Source organism: Schistocerca serialis, chromosome 3, assembly GCF_023864345.2.
Source record: "Schistocerca serialis cubense isolate TAMUIC-IGC-003099 chromosome 3, iqSchSeri2.2, whole genome shotgun sequence".
In the NCBI taxonomy this organism is placed as follows: domain Eukaryota; kingdom Metazoa; phylum Arthropoda; class Insecta; order Orthoptera; family Acrididae; genus Schistocerca; species Schistocerca serialis.
In genome coordinates this window covers 862,870,874-862,891,627 of record NC_064640.1, presented here as the reverse complement: position 1 = coordinate 862,891,627, position 20,754 = coordinate 862,870,874, and the positions used below count along the sequence as shown (strand labels likewise).

At 39.9% G+C, this 20,754-nt stretch overlaps 1 protein-coding gene across 1 annotated transcript in view; it reads right to left on the bottom strand.

Moving 5' to 3' along the window:
• Positions 1–578: 578 nt before the first annotated feature.
• The window catches only part of LOC126471001 (rapamycin-insensitive companion of mTOR), a 265,260-nt gene continuing 245,084 nt past the window's right edge, over positions 579–20,754 (bottom strand). The window contains exons 28-29 of the mRNA XM_050099053.1: positions 9,448–9,586; positions 579–2,520 (exon numbers count right to left, since the gene is read on the bottom strand). Coding sequence (XP_049955010.1) covers positions 1,255–2,520; positions 9,448–9,586 — 1,405 coding nt within the window. The 3' untranslated portion in view covers positions 579–1,254. The remainder of the gene's footprint in view (positions 2,521–9,447; positions 9,587–20,754) is intronic.

The window sequence follows — 20,754 nt, the reverse complement described above, 5'->3', positions numbered from 1 at the left end:
CTTGCATTTAGGACTCAAAAATTTCATGCCACATAGAACCTACTGCTCTTTCTGACTCCACAAATAATCATTTTTTTCTGTTATCCAATTTACTCTATTAACTAGAAACTATAACAGAGTCATAGTCAAGGGCACTGATGACAGTAAATTTCCTTCATTGTGGGTACTTTCAGAATGTGTACTTTTATTTATCCAACACATCTTTGCCAACATGTGTGTTATCAGAAGTTATAGAAATCAAGAACCAGAGTCCATACTTTCAGAGTTGAGAAGTTTTCTTTCTTCCAGTTATCACAAAGTGAACATGCATACTGCGTATAATTTCAGTTTATGGACTGTCAGTTTGACTTGGTAACACTACAGTAACTCAAACTGTTAAAAAAATTACCCCTGTTTTCAGTCTAACATTTAGTTCCTCTGAATTTGTAAATGGAATGTTTTCAAACATAGTCATAATGCAAATTTAGTGACTACAACACTCAAAACTGAATGATGATGTTCCTATGAAAATCAACATTAAATTCCAGAATAAGCAACACAAGAATTAGGAGAGATGCCCTATTGGGCAGACTTTATTACAAATAAAGAGTTTCAGTACTCTTGTCAGTATCTGAAGTCACACTGCAACAGAAATTAAGTACAATTTTTATGTTATTACAATAATTACTTGGGTTGACTAGAATCATATACAGTCTATTTCTTAGGCGCATTTATTATAAAACAGTCAGCAGAAGTAAAATGTTTCTCAAACAATAAAATAAAATTGTTTAACAATATTACATATTTAGAAACTTAAGCAATAAATAAGTTTAGCTGAACAACAGGAATTTCCACAGCAAATAAATATTGGTTTTGTACACACCACTCAATATTAAATATAGTCTAAAAATATTTTGCAGTCACTACAATTTGACAATTTTGGCCACATTGCATTTTTAACAGGAAACAGAATTTTAATTGATTGGTACATTTTCCCCCAAAGATTTTCACACTTATGTAATATATCACAGGTTTTAATCCATTCACCATATAAAGTGACAGATCTAAAAAATTAAAAATCAAATGTTTGGAACAATTGTCTTTCAGGTAATTCATAGGGAAAGTACCAGTTGATTTACAAAGAGGAAAACCTTGAACAGTTATTTTTAATGTCCGAGGTCAACAATTTTCTGCTCTTTATATTTTGAAAGACAATCGAATGGCACAAAACATCCTGAACTTTGGTTTAGTTGTGGATCACATAATCATCTAACATCATTTTGTATTGTTACTGAGGACTTCAGTTACAGCACTTGTTTTACTTCTTATGTCATTAGGAACATTTGAGTCTTCATGTTTATCAGCTGATGAAAATATGCTTGAATTGAAATTTGTGAGTGATATATTAGGTGCCAAAACAGTTGCAATTTTACGCTGCCTTATAACCACTGTGGGTTTATCTTTGTTTACATCATTGTTAATGTCTGTTAATGGTAAAAAAGAGGAAGAGGTAGGTGTTGGAGATTTGTTGGAAGACTGCCCAGCCTCTCTGTCCAATATCACAGCTTCTGAAGGAGACTGGTTAGTTGTGGAGTCTAGATGATCACAGGAACTTGAGCTAAGATTGGCTGTCTCATTGGTTGTTTGATTAACATCATACAACTTCTCTGGACTGTTTCCATTCCTACTGTTCTCTTTTTCTTTAATGACTTTGGCCCCTAACTTTGTCAACAGAGTTTTGTCACTGGATGGTGCGTTGCAGTCTTCAGATTTAATAACATTTGATAGTCTTGAAGATCCCAATGCACAGTCTTCACCATTTATACGTAAGGAAGCATTGCCTGTACCAAGCAGTTCATCTACTTCTATAGCAGATTTCTGTAAATGTACTCCAGATCCAATGATACCTACTTTTGGCAGTGTAATACCTCTTCTATTTGACAAAGAACTCCTTTCCTTATACAAATCTGGATGCTCACAACCTCCCTCTGTTCGTGATATTTCAGTAGATGCAATGCAGGTAAAATTAATAGCTTCATCTATCATTGGTATATCCCCATTATCCTGATGTAAGGGCCCTGAATACTGCTGAATTTGTGCTTGTGACTTGAGTCCAAGCCTATTATTTACAGAATACTGAGTAGTAGGAAACCTAACTCCTGACAACACATCACTCGTTAACTGTTTTACACATTCACTTTGTTGAGACACATTTACCAAAGCTGTTGTACCACTACATGAATCCAGATATACATTTGGTTCATCACCAGCTGCACAGAGAGAAACACTATCAACACACAGTTTCTGACTAGTATCTCCGGTAGGATGGTTCTCATTTCTGTAACCCACTGGAAATGGAAAATTTGACTTGTCAGTAATATTGCTAACATCACTGACATATACTGTCGGAGTTGAAGCAGATGACATGATGTCTTCTGTATCTTTAGCATCCTTGTTAGCAAGTAGGGATAGTGATGGATCGTCTCTCGAATGTACTGATAAAGCTGGCGATGACAGAATTGCAACTGGTTCCTCGTATAACTGAAAAGAAATGAAAATTTATTTCTACAAGCTACACTTTCAATACTTTCACAAATGTTTAAAATTAATTTTAGGGAGTGAAGGTGCAGTGATTGAATGTCATTTTTAACAGCACATATGTTTCTGTTGTACCAGTGAACTGCAGTTAGTTGAAATTCTTAATAAAAAATCTTTACTGAAGAACTATACACAATCTTTAACACATGCAATGACAGGTAATTGATCAACCACATTGTTTTGTGTGAAGTGTTTTATGGAAAAACAAAAGTAGCATGACCATTTTAACCTAATACTGACACAATAACAAATTCTGTTGCAATAAAAATGTAGCAGAATGAGAGTGCAGAGTGTAAAGAAATGAAAAATATGACAAACATTATTGATTACAAATAAATCCTCCTACGTTCAAACACTATTGCAAATTGTGGCCTTCCTTGAAGTGCAGCAGATTGGTGAAGTCTTCAACTTATTTCAAGAAAAGCCACATTCTGCAAGGGCACCAAATTCTTGGCTGTTTTCTTTTATATACACAGAATGAGTTGCATAAACATAACACTATGAGTTTGATAAACATAACACTACTTTTATTACCTGAACTGTTCAAGATATTGAAACATGGTTTTCAGCAAATCATAATATATTGAGGGAGTATCCTTTTATTATATTATTAACATTTTTAACTCTTGTATCAACTGAGAAACTACAGTGCACAACAACATATTTCTCTCAATGGTTTTTGAAAGCTGTAGAAAAGAAGTGGACAGTGATAAAACTTGTGTCCAACCTTAAATAATGCTTGTTAATCCTGGTGTTAGTTTTGGCATACTACTCAGCTACTTTTGTGCAATGTTTTGAGGCTAGGTACCTGGACTCAGTTATTGTGGTGTAAACACCACTATACACGGCTCCCATGTCAGGCTCCATCATCAAATGCAGCATGTAGATACATACAGACTACGGAGATGAAAGTTATTTCAACTTGTCCTACTTTATAAGATAGAGATACAGGGTCAGATCTGACTTTTGCAACTAGAACAGCATGTAGACTTCTAGTACACATGAAGGACCCTAGGAGAATTATTTCAAAACTGTTTATGTCCATATGTTTAAGTGAGCAGAATTTGTGGAAATAGCTGCATTTTCAATATGTAGAAAGATCTGAATTTGATTTTGTGTTGGCAAAAAAGTTATCTGATGTGTATTTACTCATAAGGAATCCCTCGAGTGTGAGGTCGCAAAAGGCCACTGTTGCGGCACTTGATGCCCCACATATTATCTACCAAGTGACCACAATATTGGTTGCTAATGGCAACAGGGGGTGGGACTAGAGGTATCCAGTGGTGAGCACAGCATGAGGCTACAGAGCATAGTTGCACTACTTAGGCGACGAGTAACTCACAGCAGTGCTACAGTGCTAGTGGTGTCGAAACAAAGCAGAACGATGATAAACAAAGTAAACATTGCATTATATCTAGAACAACAGTTGCCGAAGTCAACATTTCGTCAGAAATGGATCCAGGAAATTTTGCAGCATGAGAAACAAGTGTCAGAAGAACTATTAGCATTTCTGCAACATGAGTCAGTGGAATATGTGGTGTCATATACGCTTGACTGTGCAGACAATGTATATGAGAAGTACACTGATGACAATACAAAGGACAACAGCTGTCCAAGGAGTGGATGCTAAACATAATAATGTATATGGAAGATCATCTGCAGTGCAGTGAAAAAAGACACACCCAATTCACAATTATGACCTAGTTTAGAATAAATCTGCAGCAATATGACTGCACAGTACATAAGAAAAACTATGTATATTCAATACAATTTACAGGATGTGCATGACAGTCACCTACTATGTTACGCACAGCAAACTGTACGTGACATAGATTACAGTGAATTCAAGGGAAGCAGTGGACGGTTGCATTACTTCAAATAGTGCTACAAAATTGGAAGGCATAAGGTAACAAAATTTGAAACAAAGCATCAACTTGACAATGCACAGCAAACTGCAGAATCAGCCTGAAATTTTGTAGATGAGATAAACAAACTTATTCCATTGCTCAGCAAGGAATTTGCTTTCAACTCCAACCAATCAGGATTTGAAAAGGAAATACATATGAAAGGAACCCTGGAAATTAAAGATACCAGGAGAGTTGTATCAAGATCAACTAATATCAGTGCCTTAATGCATTCATATCAATTATGCCAACTGTTAATCTGTATGGTAAATTGGCTAGAAAGTTATTTACTGTGCTGCGAGAAGTTGGAGGTGCTCTGTCACCTATGATTCTTTCTTGTGTGCATACTTGTGTGCATAATCTTGTGCAAGGGCAGTAGGAAATATTTATGTCACAGCAAGAGTGGGAAAATGGGTGTAAGAGAAGTACAACTATGGTGTGAACACTGCTTTTGGACAATAGCTGGTCAAAAAGACTTGTTTTTGCATGATTTCTGATCTGCATATAAAAATCATACTCCTTTAGAGCATACTATCCCCCCTGAAAAGTGTGTGACATTGAAATTCATACCACATGGAACCACTGGACAAATTCACTCCCTAGATGTTTGTTTTTTCCTTGCCTATAAAACATATTATCGCACTATCTGCAGCTATGCCTTTAAAAATAGCCAGTTTCGCAGTAAGGTCCACCTCAGACTTTTTTGCATTTGGTTACATTCCATCAGTTCTCAGCACCCCATTACACCAATATGGTTCTATATGCATTCTTTAAGAGTCGGTATCGAGCTGAATGTCCTGCACGGTTTGTAATTTCCAAGGAGTTCCCCGTCGATCTCGATGGGGAGAACCTTTGTGACCACCGTGGTGCGCCATTTTTCATTTGGTGTTAATGGTGCAAGTTATTGCCTTGTTCTGAATAATTCTTGATTGTTGACAATGTCCATTTTGTGAAGTGTAATACATACATCTCATAGAAGGTTGATCTCTGTACAGCCTGGACACTTATTTTCTATCACCCTCCTGATGCACAACTGTGAATAAAGATACTACTCTGACATGTGTATTCAATTAACTGAGTATTTCATTCACTATGATTTGATAACTACCAGTCTCCTACAAAATAAATACTTTCCTTAAAATAGATGTTGTTATGCTTCACTTTAGCAACTGCTCAAATTGTTTCTCATCAGCTACAACACACATTTCCAATCAATGCTTGAGACACAGATGAACATACAAGATTATTTCAATGGATGATATAGTGGTGCATAACATCAGTTATGGTTAGAGATTCATGACAGAATGAAGCTAGGTGCTCCCCACAGAAAGAAACCTACAGGAGTGAGGAGTACCTGGCTGGCCTTTAACTGCAGGATTCTGTCCTATCCCAATGACCAGGAAATTTTTTTCCATTCATTGTTTGTGTTAGAACAAGAGAAATGTGAGCTGGACAGCTGTTGAAATGACCTACATTTAACATGGCTGACTGAGGTGAAGTGAGATATCACAATGAAATCACCTGTGAGGCTGCACCATTCACATATGCTCTACAACCACTGCCACTGCACATGATGATTCCAATAGGAACTGTCTGTAGCTCAGTACTGTATATTACAGAAATTTACACTACCAATTTTCCTCGTGTGTTGCAGAGTAGCATGACAAAATTTAATACAATGTTTAAAGTCACAATCTAAGAGTTCCTGTTGTAATGACAGGTGAATGGAGTGTAATTTATGTCAATGAAAGATATGAATGACAGACATCTGGCTGGTGCTACATCCCTTGGAAATATGTCTTATGCAACTGTGCAAATTGATGAGCAACAGAACCACAGTAGCTTCCTTGTGTGCTCTGTCAGCTACAGCTCTCCTCTTCAGCCTCAGTCTGCCTGTTTGAATTAGTGTCCAGATGCATACAAAATCCTGGCATGAGCAACACTAGAAATCTAGGTAGATATCTTTATACTGCCTTATTATACTGACAGATATGCTACTCAAATAAATTGTAGCTTTTCGTTACTGATGTACATGTCTGCATGCAATAAAGGTTAAGAAGAAATGAGCAGTTATAACATAGCAGGCAGGTCTGTCTATACATGCTATTTCCTGTTAATTCTGCATTGTAGATAAGTAAACAGTCGAAAGAGTTGACATAATGACAGAGCCTTGGAGTTTGAGCCCTAGGTGGTGGTATTTACACCACAATAGTGGATTTCAGCCACCTTGCCCATCAAGTTTACCACATTTCTCAAAAGATTTTCAAAAAGTTTCAACATAAAAAATAAGTATACTACTGAACCCACTTTTTAAGAATTTTCAAATGTTGTTAAGAAGTGTACTGCTCTATTCAAAATATCTTGGTTCAACATCTCGGTTGATACAAATCTTATGGTTGGTGGTTATGCTTGTAATCTTCAGTCCAAAGATGGGGTCTGATGTAACTTTCTACACCAGTCTATCCTGCACAAGTCTCTCATCTCTGCAAACTAATTCAACCTACATCCATCTGAACATACTTAGTATAGTAAAGCTTTGGTCACCATCTACAATTTTTATCTTTTGCAAAATTTCAATCTTTTTGCTGCTTATAGTTGTTCCATCAATTTGTAAGTGCATTTCTAGTGACAATATTCAGTCAAAGACTAAAGGACCGAAGGACTGAAGACAATGCACCCATCTAAAGCCACAATGTTATATAGTGAAAAGATTAGGACAGACTCCCATTACAAGGAAAGTCTGCTACTATTGCAGCACTGGAAGGATGATGTACGATGAATATTTAAAAAGTAAGAGCCGTTTGCTTATATTAAAATGTTGGCAGCTGAGAACAAACTAGCATGAATAAAGCACCATTTATTATATGTTTAAGAAGCCACAAAAGTCACTGTGTTGATTAAGTACTTGTCTGACTATGTGTCATAATGGATTTGAAACTCATTGTCAGTCACACAGTGCATACTGTAAGTTTGTCTAGTTTATAGGCCTTAATAGTGAGTAAAGGAAAGGTTAGACAATGGTGCTGAGACTTAAAAGCGTCCATACAAATGTGAATGATGAAGATCCAAGTGACTGGTCCAGTATCAAGACTAATGAAACCGTGCAACAAGTGGACCAAAAACTGTTATCTGTTGACGACTGGTGCTCTGCATGCTGAATTTCCTCATGTTTGATGCATACTATTTACACTGTTATCATGTAAAAGCTTAGATATTGCAAATTTTGCCCAATGTGCCCATTGATAATGTTTATGCACAAACACAAAGAGCAAAAAATGTCAAATGGATAGGTGTTTTTGGATTGCTATGGACAAGCTGTAAATTGTTTGTTTTCCCACATAGTTACAGACAATGAGATATGAATATCCTACACCAAACAGAATCAAAACAACAGTCAACACAATGGCCCTAATCAGGTTTGCAAAATCAGAAAAATTCAAGTAATCTCTTTACTTGAATCGAAAAATCATGGCTATCATTTCCTAGGATGAAATAGGGATTCTGCTGGTCAATTTAATGAAATGTGAATCAGCAATTACAGCAAAACACTCACCAAATTGAAACATATTGCCCAAAACTGGCATGTACACAACTATCATCCACAATAGCTCTCATCCACAAAAACACATGTTCACACACCTTGCTCTTACAAGCATTTCCATTGGGAACTTATTCAGCATCCACTCTACAATCCCAACTTCACACACAATGACTATTACCTCTTCTTGCAATTGAAAAATGCCTTGGTGGACAATAGTTTAAAGATGATGAGGAACTTAAGACTAGCACTGTTAAAATGGTTCACTACCCAGGCAAACAACTTCTATGTGGAGGAGTTGAAGAAGCTAGTGCAAAATTATAAGTGCTTACAAGTGAATGGCAATACCATGGAAAAGTGAAGTAGGTCTATAGGAAAATAAAATCACCAAAAAAAGCTTTATCTAAATAACATATAAAGTTTCAACTTGTGAAGTGATAAAAAGACACATTTAAATTTGGCGAGAAGCAGAGGCCAATTACAAACTCTGCGACAATACCAGTTGTATTGCAGAAAACAGACAGAAATATTAACAACAAAACATACTGTTATGAATACATGGAAACTCACTGATGATGCTGTAATAACACTAAGGCACAACATATATGGGCACAGAGATAAGAAACAAGCCATTGTGTTTTGCTCAAGGCAGAATTCTCAAAATATATTTAGAGCTCAAGCAAACACAGGTGCAAATGTGAACTTTCCTGAAGTAAAATCACATAAAGATAAATATATATGTCTTTATGTTGACAAAATAAGTGATTTTCAAATTACAAGACAAACATGCTTGACACGACAGATCTCATTTCATGAACAAACAATTGCATATAGCTAGGCACACAACAGCATATAACTCAGCACATTGACCATTCGAGCTCACTGTGGCAGCCTGTATCCAACAAAACATGTTCAGAAAACTCTCTTGTTGCTGCTTGCAGACCTCTTCCCAGACCCCTTCCACTGAAAGTATCTCAGCAAGTGGATTCACATTAACTTCGTTTGTAGTTCTCATACACCACAATTAACAGCATCACACAACACATTCACACATCACTGTATGTGCTATATTCCTATGAAGGGTAACCTGGCTCTGTACTGTCATTAATATATATATGACTGCACAAACAAGTAAGTATTGAGTTTTAATGCGTTAACAATGGGAGGGGGTGAACCATGTACCATGCCACATGGTAGGAACACTAGAGGTCATAGTGCTAAAAATATACCGCTTTTATGAAACTGTTGTAAAGATCTCCTACAGGGAAGATAATATGAAAAAGTACAGTTGTATGTAGTGTAACTGTCACATTTTTTTGCAAATATTTCAAACATAAAGGATATCTTCTTAATTGTCAGTTTATGGAATGAAGGAGGTTTTTAACCTACTGTTAAGAAATAGTTTTACTTCAAATGAATTTTCCATACCACATCAAAAGTCAAGTCGAGGAAAAGTTCTTGGATAAAACGCCGTGCCATAAGACGATATGTAGAATGGGCCAACTTATACGATACTTCTGAATACAGACAAACATCCTGGAAACTTGCTGGATATTTTTGTTTCAATCTGAAAAATAATCCAAAATCAGCAATACAATTAACTTCGAGATAATTAGGAGTAAAAAATACAAAAGAATATCAAACATATTATACATTGTTGCTGTAGACTTTAACTGCAGTCTACTTAACTCATTGTGGGTTCTATTTAATCCACACAATATTTCAATAAAATGATGACATTAGAAATACTTTGGCATATTAGTTAACAGCTAGAATAATGATATGACAAGACTGTGAAACAAAATATTCCTATTAAATAGAACTCACACATGATTGGAGCTGTTATAATGGTGACATTTCAACCCTATAACTTACAAAATATTGAAATTCATCAAAAAACACAGTGAGGGATGCATTTCACATCATTTTTTTTAAATGGGTGCATTTTGATCCAGCTGTGGTGTAAACACTATGTTATTCTTTTCAATAATCAGTTGTAAATGACAGTCAATTATGAAAAAAATATACACATAAGGAATATAAAAGAATTTCCTACATAACTCCACTTTTCATGAGTTTTCTAGTTGCCAGAAATCTACTTGTTGTGTCAACCAAGAGTTAGTCATTCTTCATGTGCCTCTCTGGGGTGTTTTGCTGTGACATTTGTGTTTTAAATCACAGAGAACTCAACTGTTAGAAGCCCTTGGGGACAGTGATAAACAACAATGTGTAGAGTTTTGTGGATTCATTCTGGGCATGGAAGATAATTTCCTTTTCAAGTTTAGTGTTCAGTGATTAGGCTATGTTCCATTTGAGTGAAAAAGTGAAACACCACAATGCAAGAATATGGGTTACTGAAGAGCTACGTATCATTGTTAGCTGCTCCAGGCTTTCATGCTATGTTGGTGGTGTACACTTTCATGATATTGACTGAGATAAACTTTGCAGTGTTCATTTTCAGTACACCAGTATAGAAGTTGTCATAGAATTAGCTAAGTAAAAGATCCATGTGATTTATATGTCAAAACAGACTTTGGAACTTTCCTTTGTGTGTGGCAGATTAATGGGCTGGTCTGACATTACAGATTCACATATTTTATGCTTCACATTGCTGCTGCATAATCTTTCATTGATTGTATCAATACTTTTTTTTATTGTGATATACACACATGAAAAAAGTTTTGCATCACCTCTGTTCCCAGAGTTCCGGAACCTGTACAGAAAACCGGAATAGAGATCAACATAAACATCATTTCCACCCTTTTTACTGCTCACGAAAACCACACATTGCATGTTGTACCACCATACAGCGAGACCTTTAGAGGTGGTGGTCCAGATTACTGTTCACACTGGTACCTCTAATATCCAGTAGCACGTCCTCTTGCATTGATGCATGCCTGTATTCGTCATCGTACACTACCCACAAGTTCATCAAGGCACTATTGGTCCAGATTGTCCCACTCATCAACAGCGATTCGGCGTAGATCCCTCAGAGTGGTTGGTGGGTCACGTCGTCCATATGCAGCCCTTTTCAATCTATCCCAGATACGTTCAATTGGCCACTGGCCACTCTAGTCGAGTGATGTCGTTATCCTGAAGGAAGTCATTCACAAGATGTGCATGATGGGGGTGCAAATTGTCATCCATGAAGACGAATACCTCACCAATATGCTTCTGATACGGTTGAACTATCGGTCGAAGGATGGCATTCACGTATCATACAGCCATTACAGCGCTTTCCATGACCACCAGCGGCATATGCTGACCCCCACGTTAAGCCACCTCAAAACAGCAAGGAACCTCCACCTTGCTGCACTAGCTCGACAATGTGTCTAAGGCATTCAGCCTGACTGGGTTGCCTCCAAATACATATCCAACAATTGTCTGGTTGAAGGCATATGTGAGACTCATCGATGAAGAGAATGTGATGCCAATCCTGAGCGGTCCATTCGGCATGTTGCTGGCAGGAACATTCGTACCATGCTGCATGGTGTAGTGGTTGCAAAGATGGACCTCGCCATGGCCATTGGGAGTGAAGTTGCACATCATGCAGCCTATTGTGCACCATGTGAGTCGTAATATGACATCCTGTGGCTGCATGAATAGTATTATTAAACATGGTGGCGTTGGTGTCAGGGTTCCTTCGAGCCATAATCTGTTGGTACTAAAGTAGTAGCCCTTGGGCGACCTGAGGAAGGCATGTCATCACCAGTTCCTGTCTTTCTGTATCTTCTCCACGTCATCACAACATCGCTTTGGTTCCCTCCGAGACACCTGGACACTTCGCTTGTTGAGAGCCCTTCCTGACACGAAGTAACAATGCACGCAAGATTGAACCATGGTATTGACAGTCTAGATATGGTTGAACTATACAGACAACATGAGCCGTGTACCTCCCACCTGGTGGAATGACGAACTGATCGGATGTTGGACATCCACTGTCTAATAGGCACTGCTCATGCATGGTTGTTTACATTTTTGGGCGTGTTTAGCGACATCTCATCAGTCAAAGGGACTGTGTCTGTGATACAATACCCACAGTTAATGACTATCTTCAGGAGTTCTGGGAACCGAGGTGATGCAAAACTTTTTTTTGATGTGTGTATTATGAAATTTCAAACATTTGTGAGACATAATAAACTCATAATGTTATCGTCAATTGTAGGCTTAAACTTATTTGTACACTTTTTTGGAAACAATAAGCCCATCTTCATTTAGAACAATTATTCTCTAATTTTATTAAATAATTACATGAGAAACAGATTATTTTTGGGAATTTTCAGATGCTTACAAAACTATATTTCTTAAATTTTCATGATACAAGTGTTGTGGATAACTTATTTTGTAGCAAATCATTTGTCATTCACAGTTAATGGGAAAGAATAGATAACCCGAATTTCAGTGTATATCAACGCAAGTAGACATTCATTTTAGAGAATATTAAGAAGTTAGCACTGTGTTGTGCATAAACTAATTAGCAGTAAATCAGTATTTATGATTTAGTTAGTGTAGCACATACTGTAACTAAGATAGTGTATTACATCTAAGTTTTCCCTTTCATGATGAGTGTATATTACCTATGTTTATTGTAAATTAACTCTCTTTTGAGTTTGTTACCGAATATAATTAAACTCAAAAATTTTTAGGAAACCAGTAATTCTTACCACAGGTTTTTCGGTTGCCTTAATAGAAATCTCTATTTGTATATTTGCTTCAACTGTTGTAGGGAATTAGTAATTTTTTAGCTGAACACGTTCAATGGCTAAGTTTAAAGTTATTTGTTCACTGTGTTGTAACGCTTTACACCAGCTACAATGCAGCCCCACTGTGAACACTGTTTTTGAACATGGGACGAGTTAGTTGACATTCGCAAGCAGGTGCAAATTGCCCTGGCAACTGTCATATGATTGGTGGCAGCTGCAAATTGCTGTGTTGGGAGAGTTCCTTCCTGAGAGTCATGTACCGATATCTGTGATACATTAGATACCTCAAGTATTATCCTCTCCTGTAGGCCCTGTTTCCTTTTCAGGAAGTATGAGATCTGTCCTTACTTGTCTACTTGATTGCCAGTGGTGTGTCAATGGTAGATCTAGGTGTCCTATGCAGGGGACACAGTGATCAGGGATGACTCAGGGTGTTACACTGATTCTCCTAACCAACTAATTCGAAGTGTTGTCTTTCACTGAAACTGTTAAGTCCTATGTCAAGAGATGGCAGATGCAAAAGGGTAGGGATCTATCACTCGTTGGAAGTTCAAAGGTATGGCGAATAATGGTCCCCATTAGGGAAATAGAAGCAATGGACAGGAAGGAACACCAGGTGCAATCAGTGTGTACGCTTAGGGTCCTCATTCAACCTGTTGAAGATGCTATTCCAGCAACTACTGAGGGATTACACTGCACCCAACTGCACACTGTGGCACATGTCAGAACAAATGATGCCTGTAATCTGGGCTCCAAGGTCACAGTTGCATCATTCCAGTGACTGGCAAGAAAGTCTGAGAAGATCAGCCTTGCAGATGAAGTTTCAATGAAGCTCATAATTTGCAGTATTGTCCCCAGAACTGATCGTGGCCCCCCTGGTTCTTAGTTGAGAGGAAGGGGTAAACCAGAGACTTTGAAGGGTCTGACAATCTAGGTGGCAACTTCCTGGACTTGTGTAATATGGTTGACAACTGTAGGGGTGCACTACACATCAGTTTGTGCTAGAGATGTAGCTGCCTATGTGTGGGGTGCATACAAGGGTTTTTTAGATTAGGCGACTCTTTATCCTGTCCAGATAACAAGTGCTGTAGGAGACCCAGAAGCATAAGTGTAAGATTCAAAAGAATGCCTCCCCCCCCAGGCAAGAGTATTAAAATCTTAGAAGTTAACTGTCAGAGCATTCACAACAAAGTGCCAGAGTTTGAAGAGCTCCTGAAAAACAGTGAAGCTCACATAATACTAGTAATAGTAAGTGGGTTGAAACCTGAAATGGATAGCAGTGAGGTTTTTGGGGAAAATTTAAATGTATATCAATAGCATGGGTTAATGGAAAATGGAGCTGGTGCATTAGACAAGAAACTCGAAATCTAACGAAATAGAAATTGAGTCTGCATGTTTGAGCAAGACTCGAGCATCAGTGGTGTGCTTAAAATGGTAACTGGATCCTTCTATCACCCAAGAGACTCACCTCCTGACGTAACCGAAAACTTTAGAGAAAAGCTCAGTTCGCTTGTATGTAAGTTCCCCACTCACAGTGTACCTATCGGTGGAGACTTTAATCACCCAACAATCAACTGGGAAATTACAGTTTTGTTAATGATGGACTATGAAACATTACTATATGCCTTCTCTGAAAGCTACGTAGAACAGATAGTTTGTAACTCCACTCATGATGTAAATGTATTAGACCTAATGGCAACAAATGCCATTAGACCCCTTTGAGGATGTCCACATCACAGCTGGTATCATGACCATGACGCAGCTGTGGCAACAATGATTACCGATGTACAAAGGATAACTAAAACAAGTGGAAAGATATATATGTTCAGTAAACTAGATAAAGAACTGTGGAGTCATATCTCAATCAGGAACTTGAAACTTTAAGCACAAGACAGGACGATGTAGAGGAACTATGGCTCAAGTTTAAAAGACTAGATGACTGTGCACTGGATAGGTACGTACCAAGCAGAACAGTTCATAATGGGAGCAGCCCTCCATGGTATACAGTCACTTTGAAGGAACTCCTAAAGAAACAGGACTACTGCATAATAGATGTAAAACAAAGCATAGTGCTATAGATAGAGAGATGCTGACTGAAATGCATTTGCCTGTCAAGGGAGCAATGTGTGAACCTTCAAAGACTACTGTAGCAGAATATTGTCAAATTATCTTTCACAAAACTCAAAGAAATTCTGCTCATATGTAAAGGCTATTTGTGGCACCAAAGTTAGTGTCGAATCGCTCGCAAATGAGACTGGAACTGAAGTTGAGGGTGTCGAAACAAAAGCTGAAATGTTTCATTCCATTTTGACATGTTCATCTATAAAAGAACATCTAGGAGAAGTGAACCAATTTAATTTTTGTACCAGTGAAAAGATGAGTGCAATAAGTATTAGTGGCAATGGTGTCAAGAAACAGCTAAAATTGTTAAAACTGGACAAAGCTCCAAGGCCCAATGGAATCCCTATCAGATTCTATACTGAATCTGCAGCTGAATCAGACACTCTTCTAATTATAATCTATCACAGATCCCTAAAACAAAAAATTGTGCCCAAAAGTTGGAAGAAAGCACAAGTCACACCTGTTTACAAGAAGGGTAGTAGAAGTGATCCACAAAACTACCATCCAATATCCTTGACATCAGTTTGTTGTAGAATCTTAGAATATACTCTGGGCTCAAACATAATGAGGTATCTCAAACAGAACAATGTCCTCCATGCCGATCAGCATGGGTTCTGAAAACATCAATCATGCAAAACCTACCTCACACTTTTCTTATATGCCATACTGAAAGCTTTGGATCAAGGCAGTCAGGTAGATGCAGTATTTTTTGATGTCTCAAAAGCATCTGACTCAGTACGACATCTATGCTTACTGGAGCTTGGCCTTGGGGGTTGGGTTGTTTGGGGAAGGAGACCAGACAGCGAGGTCATTGGTCTCATCGGATTAGGGATGGACAGGGGAGGAAGTCAGCCATGCCCTTTGAAAGGAACCATCCCGGCATTTGCCTGGAGCGATTTAGGGAAATCACGGAAAACCTAAATCAGGATGGCTGGAAGCGGGATTGAACTGTCGTCCTCCCGAATGTGAGTCCAGTGTCTAACCACTGCGCCACCTCGCTCGGTCATCTGTGCTTATTATTGAAAGTAAGATGATATGGGGTATCAAACAAAATTTGTGATTGGACTGAGGCTTTTTTGGTAGGGAGGACACAGCATGTTATCTTGGATGGAACGTCTTTGTCAGATGTAGAAATAACTTCAGGTGTGCCTCAGAGGAGTGTGTTGGGACCCTTACTGTTCATGTTGTATATTAATGACCTTGCAGATAATATTAATAAGAACCTCAGGATTTTTGTAGATGATGCAGTTATCTATAATGAAACACTGCCTAAAAAAAGCTGTATAAATATTCAGGTAGATCTTCAAGATTTCAAAGTTGTGCAAAGACTGGAAACTTACTTTAAATGTTCAGAAAAGTAAAATTGTGCACTTCACAAAAAAAAAAGTATCTTATGACTATAGTATCAATGGATCACAGCTGGAATCTGCCAACTCATACAAATACCTGGGTGTGACACTTTGTAGGGATATGAAATGGCATTATCACATAGACTCAGTCATGAGAAAAGGAGGTGGTAGACTTCTGTTTGTTGGTAGAATACTGGGGAAATGCAATCAGTCTGCAAAGGAGTTTGCTTACAAATCACTCATGTTACCTGTTCTAGAATTTTGCTCAAATGTGTCGGACCCATACCAAATTGAACATACACAGAGACAGGTAGCATGAATTGTCACAGGCTTGTCTGCCCCATGGGGGAGTGTTGGGAGTGTTGCAGCAGCAGTGAAGAAATTCACTTGACACTCTTGAAGAGAGACGTAAAATACGCTAAGGAAGTCTGCTTACAGTGTTTAAAGAACTGGCTTTAAACGATGACTCTAACAATGTACTACAATCACCTACATATCACTCACATAGTGATTGTGAGGACAATATTAGGTTAATTACAGAATGCAAAGAGGAATTTAAACAATCATTCTTCCCGAACTCCACATGTAAATGGAACGGGAAGAAACCCTAATAACTGGTACGATGGAAAGTATTCTCTGCCATGCACTCCATAGTGGTTTGTGGAGTGTATATGTAGATGTAGATAGTCGAGCACAAGAGACAGACTTCATAGCACCATTTGTTTTGCACAATTTTGGCAGGAAAGCTCTGTCCTTTTTCCAGAGAAGGACAGGAATCACATACTTCGATATGTTGTATAGCTGGCTTTTATCAAAATTAACTGAACATGCCAGAAATATCATTTTTCAGCAGTATGGTACACCACTACACTGACAAATATAAGAACAGTATTTCTCAACAATGAGCCACCTGAATAATGGATCAGCCATATAGGGCATGCAGATCTCTCGTTGCACCATTGGTATCCAAAATCACCTGATTTTACTAAGGTTTTTGTGGCAGTCTGAGAAAACTCCACATATGTACCTCCCCTTCTGACAAATTTGGGTCAAGTATGATGCTGCATAGTACCAGCAGTGAATGTGGTAACCCACATTGACACAGAAGCATGGGCCAAGTTTTAACTATTGTGTGGATGTTAACTGAGCATCCAGTTGAAGGTATACTGAACATTTATACTGTATAAATGAAAACCTAAACGTAATTATAGGTTGGTTGGTTTGAAGTATAAAGGAACCAAACTACTTTGTCATCAGTCCCTTGTTCCATTGAACTAAGTCCATGGGATAAAACTTAAAACATACAGGAGACACCACAGGAGTTCGAGATGGACAAAAAGTAAAAACACAAAGCTGAACACACTAGGGACAACAGAAGTTAGGAAAAGCACAGACATAAAAGAAACAGGCAGAAGAGCTTAAAACAGTAAAGCAGATGGCCTGGGATGGCTGATCACGGGGATAAAAAAGGATGAGACAGCCACTCTGCAACACATTAAAATCTCTAACCTAAAAGGACAAGGGTAGAAAGCACAGGGAGACAAAGGACAGGAAATAAAACTTAAACCGAAGAATAAAAACCAGTCATGTAGAAAATATAGAACCAAGTTAGCTGTGGAGGCAATGTCTCCTAAAATAGAAGGAAGGGAGTCAGGGAGATTAAAGTTCCGTCTTAGGGCAGCGAGATGTGGACAGTCCACCAAAAGGTGGATCACTGTCAAACGTGAACCGCAGCAATAACACGCCAGAGAAGACAGCCACGCGTCAGCCATGTGTGGCCGATGTGAAGGCGGCAGAGGACCACAGAGTCCCTGTGAGAAGGCCACAGAGAAGACTTCCACTCAGTTGTGCTCTCCTTGATGGCGTGGAGTTTATTGGGCGAAACTAAGCTGCGCCATTCAGCATCCCAAATCCCGAGAACTTTGCAGCGTAACACCGATCAGAGGTCAGGTTCGGGTATTCCAATTTCCAGAAGCGGCTTACGAGTGGCCTGTTTGGCCAGTCTGTCAATGAGCTCATTGCCCGGGATGCCGACATGCCCTGGGGTCCATACAAAGACTATGATCGACCAGATCATTCAAGGGCATAAACCAACTCATGGATAGTTGTTACCAGAGGATGGCGTGGGTAGCACTGATCAACGGCCTGTAAACCACTCGGCGAATCACTGCAGACCAGGTAGGACACACCGGGGCAGGAACGAATGTGCTCAAGGGCACGAGAGATGGCCACTAGCTTGGCAGTGAAGATACTGCTGCCATCTGGCAAGGAGCACTGTTTGATATAGGCTGAGTGAGCATAGGCAAAGCCTACGCTACCATCAACCAGCGAGCCGTCAGTATAGGTGGCTTCAGAACCCCGGGATTCACCAAGGATAGATAAAAAAATGACTGCGGAGTGCCTCAGGAGGAACAGAGTCCTTATGAAAACGTGATAGGTTCAGCCGTAGTTTTGGCCGAGGCACACACCACGGAGGCATATGTGTACGGACCCGCACGAGATGCTGGAAAGGAAAGGACTCGAGTTCCAACAGTAGGGAACGGACACGTACAGCGATCGTTATCCCTGACTGAGACCGCCGTTCCGGGAGATGAATCACAGTGCTCGGGTACAAAAGACGGTAATTCGGATGCTGAGGAGAGCTACGGACGTGTGCCGCATAGTGGGCGATCAGTTGGCAGCGCCTGATGTGCAGTGGAGGGACTCCATCCTCCACTAGTAGACTGGCCATTGGGCTCATTTGAAAGACAGAGCCCGCAGTGGTGCACAGTATCAAGCAGCTGCAATGCTGAGGGTGCTGATGAACCATACACTACACTCCCATATTCGAGTAGTGACTGAACTAAGGCTTTATAGAGCTGCAGCAATGTAGAGCGATCTGCCCCCCAAGTGGTGTTGCTCAGGCAGTGGAGGGCGTTAAGATGCCGCCAGCACTTTCGCTTCAGCTGAAAAATTTGGGGGAGCCATGTTAGTCGGGCATCGAAAACCAGTCCTAAAAAGTGATACCCGTAGTAGATGGACATCAAGAAAAAGTGCAGGGTCAGGGTGGACTGTACGTTGCCGACAGAAGTGCAAAACACGGGTCTTGTTGGCAGAGAAGTGAAACTCATGGGCGAGAGCCCATGACTGCGCTTTCCGAATGGCTCCCTGTAGTAGTCGGCATTCAGCAACACAAATGGTTGAGGAACTGAAATAAAGGCAGAAATCATCAACGTATAAGGAGGGAACAATGACGGCCCTACAGCTGCTGCTAGGCCATTTATAGTGACTAAAAACAGTGGAATTCTCAATACAGAGCCTTGCAGGACCCCATTCTCTTTGACACAGGAGGAGCTAAAGGAGCCTCCTACCTGAACATGGAAGGCACGTAGGGAGAGAAAGTTCCGTGTAAAAATTGGGAGCGAGCCACGGAGGCCCCACTCATGCAATGCGGCAAGGATGTGGTGACGCCAGGTTGTGTTGTAGGCCCTCTGTAAATAAAAAAAGATGACTACCAGATGTTGGCACCTGGAAAAAGCCCTTTGGATGGCAGACTCAAGGCACACCAAATTATCTGTCGTCGAGTGGCCTCGGCGGAAACCACCCTGGGATGGAGCCAGAAGGCCCCGAGACTCCAGGAGCCAACACAACCTCTGGCTCACCACTCGTTTGAGTAATTTGCAGAGAACATTGGTGAGGCTAATGGGGCGGTAGCTGTCCAACACTGCGGAGTTCTTCCCAGGTTTCAACACTGGGACGATGATGCTGTCTTGCCACTGGGACGGAAACACTCCCTCGCCACAGATGCGATTCAAGATATACAGAATCTGATGCAGTGAGGCCACAGACAGATGTTTGAGAAATTGGGAGTGAATTCCGTCAGGGCCTGGAGCTGTGTTAGGACAATGGGCAAGGGCACTGAGGAATTCCCACTCATTAAAAGGAGCATTGTATGGCTCAGGATGGTGTGATGGGAAAGACAAGTGCTGTTGTTCTGCCCGATCTTTCAATGAACGAAAAGCCTGGTGATAACTTGTAGATGCAGAACACCGAGCAAAATAACTCGGCAATTTCACCGGAGTCGGTGCACACTGTCCCATTTACTGAAATCCCAGGCACCCCCAGCGGGATCGGGTAACCATAAAGGCGGCAAATCCGAATCCACACCTGAGAGGCAGGGGTACGAGAACCAATGGAGGAAAAATATCGTTCCTTGCACTCTTACTTCTGTCGTCGTATCAGGCGGTGGGCACGGGCACGGAGCCGCTTAAAAAGAATGAGAGTCTCCAATGATGGATGCCGCTTATGTCGTTAGAGGGCCCGCCTACGCTCTTTGATGGCCTCAGCGATTTCCGGCGACCACCAAGGCACAGTTTTACGCCGAGGGCACTAGGAAGAAAGAGGAACCGCGAGTTCTGTAGCTGATATGATTGGCGCAGTGACCTGTTCGACCACCAGATTAATAGAGCCATGAGCGGGAGTGTCAACAGTGGCAGCAGATGTGAAAGCCAGCCAATTGGCCCTATTAAGGGGCCATCACGGCAGACGTCCAGAAATGTGATGCTGGGGTAGTGACAGGAAGA